The sequence below is a fragment of the Paramormyrops kingsleyae genome, chromosome 3 (assembly GCF_048594095.1).
Source record: "Paramormyrops kingsleyae isolate MSU_618 chromosome 3, PKINGS_0.4, whole genome shotgun sequence".
Taxonomy (NCBI): domain Eukaryota; kingdom Metazoa; phylum Chordata; class Actinopteri; order Osteoglossiformes; family Mormyridae; genus Paramormyrops; species Paramormyrops kingsleyae.
In genome coordinates, this window is record NC_132799.1 from 26,901,002 (window position 1) to 26,910,349 (window position 9,348).

Sequence of the window (9,348 nt, forward strand, 5' to 3'; positions counted from 1 at the left end):
ATTGAAGAACTTCAGACTAATATCAGTCTGGAGATGGTGGCACAGGATGGCCGGTGACACAGCAACTACCCGAGGCCCTCACAGGACCTACTGCAGGGTTGAAACGCCCCCCCCCCCACTGCACCAAGTCTGCAGATCCCCCCCACCCCCCCCGAATACATTTCGGATGCAGATCAGAGCGGCATGCCAGCTGGGGAGGGTCCTGACCTCTCACCTTCTGCCTAGCGCTTATTTTTAAAGTGGAACCCGGAATCTGCCAACGATTCCGACATCAGACGGCTTTTACCGCCCATATTATTTCTCTTTTTCCCATATGAGCTTAAATGCCATTTTCGATGAGTACTGGAGACTGGCATGACTATCAGAGACAGGCCAGTTGGCCCATCGAACCAGCGGTCGCCAGGCAGACGATCACGATGGCCACAGCAGATGGAACATGATCCGTGGAACATCTCCTCCCCAAAACTGTACACTATTAATGAATAAAGATAAACAGATGAGTCTGGGTGGAATCCGCAAGCAGTATGACCTCATAAGCTGCCCCCACGGGCCGGGGGTTGCCAATGGGGAGGGGGGGGGGGTGCCGTGACCCTGGCCGTGAACTAAAAGTGGACAAACAGGCTTCGAGGCACGGGTGGGCGCTGGTGGAATTTCGAGGTCGCTGCTGGTGGGTCTTTTTATTTTTTTATGGCGACAGGTGGGGGGGGGGGGGGGGGTTGGGGTGGGGGTAGAGGGGTTGCTCAGGTATTCAGGAAGTACTTTATCGCACCCCCCATATTGGATCCACATTCTTTCAGAGTTAAGTAAACAACAGCATCCACAAGCAGCAGTACTCCATAAGTCTTTTCCAGATTAAAATAAGCCCCCAGTTCCATAAAACAGGGCAGAGGTGGGGGTGCAGTCCATCCTGGGGCCATGAGTGACCCCACACAGATATCCAGGCATCGTCACTGGCCCATTCCCCCCCGTCCTACAGCCACAGCACTGTCGCTGCTGGGGTCGCGTCCTGTTTGTGCCAGTCCGCAGCCAGCTGAAGAGAACAAGGCCTCCTCTATGATCTTCATACAAGGGGCTGTCACCAGGAGCAGAGCGTGCAACAGAAGAAGCTGGAACAGCAGCGTAAACCTCCTGCTTACCCCCCCAGTTTCATATTATTATTTACAACAGTCCAACTTGACATGCAGACATCTTCTTGGACCGTAAGTTGGGGTGGTTTTGCCGTGGCGTCACCCATATCCGGGGTAAGTGCCTAACTGCAGCCGCTTGAGGGATATCCTGTCCCCCTGGGAAATTCCCCCCCCTGCATCCCCCCATAAATCCAAGAACCAGCAGCCATCGACCGTGTGGCACGCCTGGGACGAGCTGCCAAGGCGCGTGGCTGCTGTAGCGGCTTCGACAGCGCTGGCGCTGGGGGATCGGGAGTCCTGCTTGTCAAGTTTCCCCGGTCGGAGCACCTTGGGTTTCTACAGCTCTGGCTACGACCTACGACTTCCTCTGATCTCCATCCAGCTCAGGTTCGATTACTAATTTAATCTAATTATGGAAAAAAAATACACAGAAGTCATCCCCTGGCCCTCTAGGAATTAGGCTAGAGTCACCCTGCAGGAGGCCTTGAGAGTCACATGACTCGCATATCGTGATTCCTATTTTGGACCGCCGGCTACGTTTTGCGTGTGCAAGTAAAGGGGGCCGTAGGCAGGACGCTAAGGCACCATCTCATCACACGGTAAAGGGGCCCCAGCCCCAAGAACCTTCATTTCCCATACTAGAAAATGACAATGATGGTGGAAATGGTGGGGCATAAGTAAACGGGGCGGGGCTTAGTACAAATGGGCGGGGCGTAACATAATGGGGCGGGGCTGACATAAAGTATTGCATTCTCGCAGGGGCGGAAACAGAGCAGAGGCCCGGCGGGGGGCCGCGCCAAGAGGAACTTCATGCATCTTTTCAGGCGGTGATTATATGAGGTAATAAAAAGGATCTATGTCACCTCAAAAAGCTGAGGATAGTAGTCATACCAGTGACAAGGCAAGGTCTCTGCCTCTTATGGCAAGCACCTATATAAAGTTCAATGGCCCGTTGAGCCTCTCTGCCTTGTATAATGATTATAAATATATTAAGCAGCAAAGTATGGCATATACGTCAATTCTAATATAAAGGTAACTACCCAAATATACATATATAAAGATTAAATACTACTGTAGTGTTGATCTGCAGACAGTGTGTTTTGGTGTGTGTACATCATATCATTTATGTAGATGCGTATGTGTGTTTGTGTAAGTGATATTTTATATATATATGTATATAGATATACACATATACACTCACCTAAAGGATTATTAGGAACACTTGTTCAATTTCTCATTAATGCAATTATCTAATCAACCAATCACATGGCAGTTGCTTCAATGCATTTAGGGGTGTGGTCCTGGTCAAGACAATCTCCTGAACTCCAAACTGAATGTCAGAATGGGAAAGAAAGGTGATTTAAGCAATTTTGAGCGTGGCATGGTTGTTGGTGCCAGACGGGCCGGTCTGAGTATTTCACAATCTGCTCAGTTACTGGGATTTTCACGCACAACCATTTCTAGGGTTTACAAAGAATGGTGTGCAAAGGGAAAAACATCCAGTATGCGGCAGTCCTGTGGGCGAAAATGCCTTGTTGATGCTAGAGGTCAGAGGAGAATGGGCCGACTGATTCAAGCTGATAGAAGAGCAACTTTGACTGAAATAACCACTCGTTACAACCGAGGTATGCAGCAAAGCATTTGTGAAGCCACAACACGCACAACCTTGAGGCGGATGGGCTACAACAGCAGAAGACCCCACCGGGTACCACTCATCTCCACTACAAATAGGAAAAAGAGGCTACAATTTGCACGAGCTCACCAAAATTGGACAGTTGAAGACTGGAAAAATGTTGCCTGGTCTGATGAGTCTCGATTTCTGTTGAGACATTCAAATGGTAGAGTCAGAATTTGGTGTAAACAGAATGAGAACATGGATCCATCATGCCTTATTACTACTATGCAGGCTGGTGATAGTGGTGTAAAGGTGTGGGGGATGTTTTCTTGGCACACTTTAGGCCCCTTAGTGCCAATTGGGCATCGTTTAAATGCCACGGCCTACCTGAGCATTGTTTCTGACCATGTCCATCCCTTTATGACCACCATGTACCCATCCTCTGATGGCTACTTCCAGCAGGATAATGCACCATGTCACAAAGCTCGAATCATTTCAAATTGGTTTCTTGAACATGACAATGAGTTCACTGTACTAAAATGCCCCCCACAGTCACCAGATCTCAACCCAATAGAGCATCTTTGGGATGTAGTGGAACGGGAGCTTCGTGCCCTGGATGTGCATCCCACAAATCTCCATCAACTGCAAGATGCTATCCTATCAATATGGGCCAACATTTCTAAAGAATGCTTTCAGCACCTTGTTGAATCAATGCCACGTAGAATTAAGGCAGTTCTGAAGGCAAAAGGGGGTCAAACACCGTATTAGGTTGGTGTTCCTAATAATCCTTTAGGTGAGTGTATGTATATGTATATATATATATATATAAACAAACTTGGGAAGATCCCCATGTGCAAATTAGTGAGTTATTGCGACTTCAGCTCATATTCGAGGGAGGAAGTGTGTGACCGTCATGGCCGTGGTGGCCCTGTTCCCTCTCTTGACCCGGCCATGCTTGCTGAGCGCCATGTAGAATCCCTGGTAGACCGAAGACTCGTAGGCGTTGTAGTTGTTTGGCAGCAGAGTCTCCTTGAACTTGCATTCGTCCCGGAAGGCCGCCTGGAAAGGGCCAAGGAGATGGAGTGAGGGGAAAGCCCTGCGTCCCCCCCCCCCCCCCCACACACACACATACAGACACTGCACCCCTGGTGTTACCCGCTCTTCACAATCAGGCATGCAAGGCAAATTTTCCTAAACCAATTACTAAGTCCAGAAAAATCACACTAGACGTTCAGACATTTCTGCCAGCAAATACACAAACAGTGGAGCTGTGGATCGATACTAAGATGATTTTAGCTGTAATGAAATATCTCTGGTTACCGAACGTCAGTTTTCTTTGCTGGGGGGGAAGCAGCATTAGGCAGCAAAGCGGTTAAAGCTGCTGTCTCAGGAAGGACTGCACTGCTGCACCCGATGCCAGCTTCTAATTGACTTTGTAAAAAATGTAACCTTTAGAAAACGACACAGTGAAGGCTGCAAACAATGAAAACAACATAGGTTGCTTGCAAAAAAAAGCCATGTTAAGAAACCAAGGTACGAATGACGAGTTAGAAAAAGTAGGAATGGACTGTCCTCTCCAGGAAAGTGGGCTGATTGGGCCAGTAGGCATGAAGCCATTAAGCAGCGTGGGAACAGCAGTGTACTGAACCACCGATGTCCTGCGATGTCATGGCTGCCTGACATGTGTCTGTCTGAGTATTAAAAAACAGGGGAACAAAAGGGGGAGCGAATGAGTAACGCTGTCAGATACATTTTGACTAATTTCAAGGTGGTGAAACAGGGCACCCCCCAGCTCACTGTCACGCAACAGCCCCCACGCCACTAAGGATATACAACAGAATAGTTCCTTTTTGACTTGGGACAATGCCCTTATTTACTTATTACTAACAATTTCACTAATCCTGCCTGCGTGATAATTGTCTACCAATTCATTGCTCTCTCAGCAGAGATCAGCAGTGTTTCACTGTAGCATAAGCAGGGAAGTCTGTTTCATTATTGAATAAATTAAGTAATCTTTTACTGTAGCGTAAATGAGGTGGTCTTGTTTTATAGTATAACTGCCACTCTTTTTCACTATAGTATGATTATTATTATTCATTACAGAATGAATTGCTCTTCATTATATAATGAATGAGGTAGTCTTTCACCTTAGCATTAATGAGGCAGCCTTTTTCATTATATAATGAATGAGGTAGTCTTTCATTGCAGCATTAATGAGGCAGCCTTTTCCATGACAGTATGAATTACTCTTCTTCATCATATGAATGAGGTATCTTTCATTGTGGGCAGTCTTTTTCAATACAATATGAATTACTCTTCTTCGTCATAATGAATGAGGTTATGTTTCATTGTAGCATTAAACGAGGCAGCCTTTTTCATTATAGTGTGCATTCTCCATTATAGAATGAATGAAGTGGTTTTTTTGTATAGTATATCAGAAGCAGTCTTTTTCAGTCTAGCATGAATGAATCCCTTAATATACAATAAATCGAATCTATCAGTTCTATCAGACTGAGGCACTTTTGCAGTCTCCCTTCAAAGCCAGGACACCGAGATGGACGCACCCTCACATCATCCTCTAACAGCAGCCCTCTGCAGTGGCTCCTCTGCCCAGGCGTTCGCTGAGCTGCCTGAAAACCCCATTTTTGGGCACAAGTCTCGCAACCAAACCTCACCCAACGAGCCCCCCCCACCCCACCCCACCCTCCGGCACCCCGCACCTCCCAGATGCTTCCACAAATGCAGAGCTTTCTGGAAATGATACACAGCACCATTAAGGAAATATTATACCCATGATAATAATCATCAAAAATACACATTCTCTGGTGTGTCTTCTAATATAGTCTTAAGCACAAGCTAACTGTTTTTTTATTTATATTTAGGCAAATATTATAGCCTAAAAGATTCATTGAAGTTTATGGGCCATTGTAAACGTCTACAAAAAAGGACAGATAAAACAAACTATGCTCTTTAAAACTGTCTTTAAATTGCATAGCTACATATCGATATCAGCTTCATCGTTTATCCCAGAGAAAGCAGTTCTTAGGATTATCTGCGGTGTAAAGGCTTCCCATTAGATCGGGGATCCGTGCACCTTGTGCTGAGTGGATAGGGCTACCTTGTGCGGCACGCAGACTTACAGTAAAAAAAAGAAACTATTAACATTACGTGGAATACACCTCGCTTCGCCTGCCTCTGTTCTTGCAAGCCTTTATATATAAATCGAGGTGGATTTTTTGCGTCAAGAGCAGTGACAATGTGACAAAACGCGAAGTGAACATTCGGTTAAGCTGTCATCTGCAAAATTACTGGGCTCCTCGTGAAGATACTTTGTCATCCCCCCAAAGGCGGGTGGCGTAACTATTCTACGTAAAGCTGCCTTCTCTGAAAGGTGATTTCGCTAAAATGTCCCTTGTTAAAGTTAACACTGACGGAGGCAAAATGCTCGTTTTGATCCCACAACTGTCACAAAAGCGGGACACGAAACGATGCCTTCCACATGCCCATTTGTCATAGTTCCAGCTGATCGTCAACACTATAAGACTGACGATGAATTATTAAGGGAATAAATTATTCATAAAGGAAAGCTCGCTTTATGCATATTGAATATCTGTGACACGCTTAATTTTTTCATAACACGTAAACAAACAAGAAAACAATTTTGCAGGCCCGATTAAAATTATTAATACGAACAATCCGCTAGATGTGCAATTCATTTGCAATCAATTCGCACACCACACGCACGGACATTTTTGTCAAACGTGCTCCCCAACACGGATCTACCCGGCGATACGCTGCCCCCCAAAGCTGATCACTCACTCTCTCCAAACCGCAAGCCGGTAACAGCGAAAGGAATAACAGTTATGCACACCTACCGTGCCGTATAACCTTCCTCTGCTACTCATTGCGACATACAGGTCACTCCTGACTCCATGCAAGCTAACCACTCCTCGCTCTACCGTGGAGATCTCTATTAGACCTAGTTGGAGAAAAATATCAGGCGTTATACTTTGCAAAGGAAACCGGTCAGGTTGACACAATGTACGGTCGCCGGAGCAAACAATAGCAGACACGCACTATGATGTGGGTGTAACCTTGCAGGCTGCAGGTCTGATCGCGTCGCCTTTGTTCTGAATATATTTCATCCAGGAAGATGTCACTAAACACAAGAAAATCTCCTATATCTACAGATTCGGACGTGCATGACTGCCCGTTTCTGGGCCGCAAAAAGATCCCGTGTAAAAATAAGTTGGCATCTAAATTCGTCCAAGCATTCATGTCATGTTTGAGCCTGGAAAGATATTTAGCACTGATGGGTACTAGTTTTTTAATAGATTTATCTTTAGGAGACATCTGATGCTTACTTAACGGCTGATTAAATATCATGCAAAATAACGAGGATACAGATGCTCTTCAAGTTGTAATTACTTGCGACCACTCATAGTATGTGTCCTCTATTGCATTACATTTTTGGATGCAACTCACTGTACTGGTTCTCATTATGTACACCGTTTATCCTGCCGTCTGGAAGGATCTGAAGGTGGAACCCGATGCCCACGTTGCAGTACAGCCTCCGCACTCTCTTGATGCCCAGCAAATAGTCACTCTCCCAGTTCAGGTCCGATTTCTCCCCCGAGATCCCCAGAATGGAGCGGGAGAACAGGGTCTCCCATCTTTTCTCCAGTAAAGTTGCATTAGTCCTGCTCGAAATCGGATATGCTGACACAATCCCCAGCAGGAAGCCCAGGAGAACAATCGCAGTCAACGTCCAGTGCGTGCCGGCCTCGTAGGACATACTGATGAGGAGTCTTTGCGCAATGGCCATCCGGTTTACCTACGGGGCACGTGGTCAAAATTAATGGTCCTAAAAATACCACTCTTCTTGTTTTTCTTTCTTCGGCATGGTGGCACAGGCTTATTTTTGGAAGGCAGATCAGGATTTCGGGCATGAAACGAAAGCCCGAGAGCGGAGAAGAAAAAGGAGAGAGCGCGGCAGTGCTTGAGGTGGCGGTGGTGGTGATTATCATGTTGTGCCGCTCCGCGCCTCTCGGTGGGCAACGCTGGCCGTGGAGATTACCACTCACCAAAAATCTAAATCACCTTGCCACGCATCCGCATCTTTATATGACATCACTCTGACTTCAAACAAAGTAGGGGGGTTGGGGGGGGGAGAGAAAGTTGCAAGCCCGCAAGAGCTGAAGCGCTGAACTGCAATGCCAACTCTGCTGGGACTTCAATCGAGCGCTGTCATGCCGCATGTGAGACGGTGGAGAAGGAGATCCTCATTGGATGGCGTTGAGCGATCATGGGATTTGATGGGCACTTTGGCAGAGTCCAAATTGGGCCGGCGGTCATATGTCAGACAGCCCGCTTCCTTATTTAGAAGGAAGGTGTAAAAACGGTGCAGCAGTCACCGGAGAGCAATGGCAATCCTGTCAGCCGCTTCCTGCGCTGATTGTCCCGGAAGTCCACGTTACGATACGTTAAAATTTCTCACCCTGCAGGATTTGTGACAAAAAAGCAAAACGTATTCCCCATGGAAGTCCCTGAAATTTGAGAGGCCCCGTTGTGCAGCTTTTTTCCCTCTCTCTCTCTCTCTTCCTCCTGTGCTGTGGTACAGATTAGAGCCGCGGGAATGACCGCACGCCAGGGCATAGCGAGCCCTCCAGGCGCTCCTCCAGGTGCTCCGGCTGTCAGGGACGCGGCACGTAAAAGAGCGGCGCTGTTTAAAGGGGAATACGGAGCTGGATGTGTGATACCTCCGAGGCGTCCGTCCGACAAGTGGGCAGAGCAACTTTGAACCAAGAAATGCAGAATAAAAATATCTAAGCATAAATACTGCTCAGTCGTGAAAACGGCAGTAATAATAAAAAGACCGTATCGAGTAGACATCCGCAAAAAGCATCAAATAGCAGCCGACGGCACAAAAAAACAGTGTGTATGCGCACGGAGACACAAATAAGTATCATATTAATTAATTTTCATTCTAGTTCAGCGCACGATCGTTCTGACATGTTCGTAATGAGCCGTTTTCCTTTGTGAACTCCCCAAATTTAGATAGTCGAGCTGTCTATCTGAATCTGTGAGCAGGTTAAAAGGATGTAATTAGATTGAATTACTATGACAAACCAAAATCGCATTAAGATGACAGAAAAAAGACGGATCTTATGTTAAATAGATCGTGGAAAAAAGTTATAGCCTATATAAAAATTAGAAGGAGGACTTTAGTTAACATAAGAAGCTTCACATTCAGAGCAATGCAGGTGACATTAAATGTCAGTATGGTCGTATTTTTTTTTGGCTTTAACGGGCTACCCAGAAATAAGAACCCCAAATATATTTTATAGAAACTGTTTGCTGAAATGAAGTTTATTCTGGACGAAATATTGCCACCCGACAGCAGTTAAATCCCAAATTAATTAAATTCACATATATTAACATTTGTCTTAATGTCACGTTTCCATAGAAAAAGACGTTGTATCGTCCACTCACAGACCGCTTGCAACTTGTAGGTATTATTGATTGTAATGAATTAAAGGCTATAACATGAAAAAAAAAACAACGCCAGATGAATTTCCAGACCACGTTTGCTTTACGAAGAAAGTG

The 9,348-nt window shown here is 46.0% G+C and overlaps 1 protein-coding gene across 2 annotated transcripts; it reads right to left on the bottom strand.

Annotated features, from left to right (window-relative positions):
- Positions 1 to 716: 716 nt before the first annotated feature.
- Positions 717 to 8,532, bottom strand: LOC111857297 (fibroblast growth factor 6). 2 transcript variants are annotated; one of them, XM_023837989.2, is made up of 4 exons: positions 7,228 to 8,532; positions 6,618 to 6,721; positions 2,890 to 3,801; positions 717 to 1,533 (listed from the first exon to the last, which is right to left on the bottom strand). In XM_023837989.2, exons 1-3 carry the CDS (start codon positions 7,565 to 7,567, stop codon positions 3,625 to 3,627), a joined length of 621 nt encoding a protein of 206 aa, XP_023693757.1. In that variant the 5' UTR covers positions 7,568 to 8,532; the 3' UTR covers positions 717 to 1,533; positions 2,890 to 3,624. The 2 variants fall into 2 exon arrangements, with proteins under 2 accessions (XP_023693757.1, XP_072566093.1); XM_072709992.1 differs by lacking the exons at positions 717 to 1,533; positions 2,890 to 3,801 and adding an exon at positions 3,840 to 4,433.
- Positions 8,533 to 9,348: the final 816 nt, after the last annotated feature.

What these genes read in the sequence shown, in the direction of transcription:
- LOC111857297 (XM_023837989.2), bottom strand. Translation starts at nt 7,567, where the DNA reads ATGGCCATTGCGCAAAGACTCCTCATCAGTATGTCCTACGAGGCCGGC. An exon ending in ACATAATGAGAACCAGTACA is followed by an intron (nt 6,722 to 7,227) that starts GTGAGTTGCATC and finishes TTCTCCAACTAG; the next exon opens with GTCTAATAGAGATCTCCACG. An exon ending in GAGGAAGGTTATACGGCACG is followed by an intron (nt 3,802 to 6,617) that starts GTAGGTGTGCAT and finishes GGCCCTTTCCAG; the next exon opens with GCGGCCTTCCGGGACGAATG.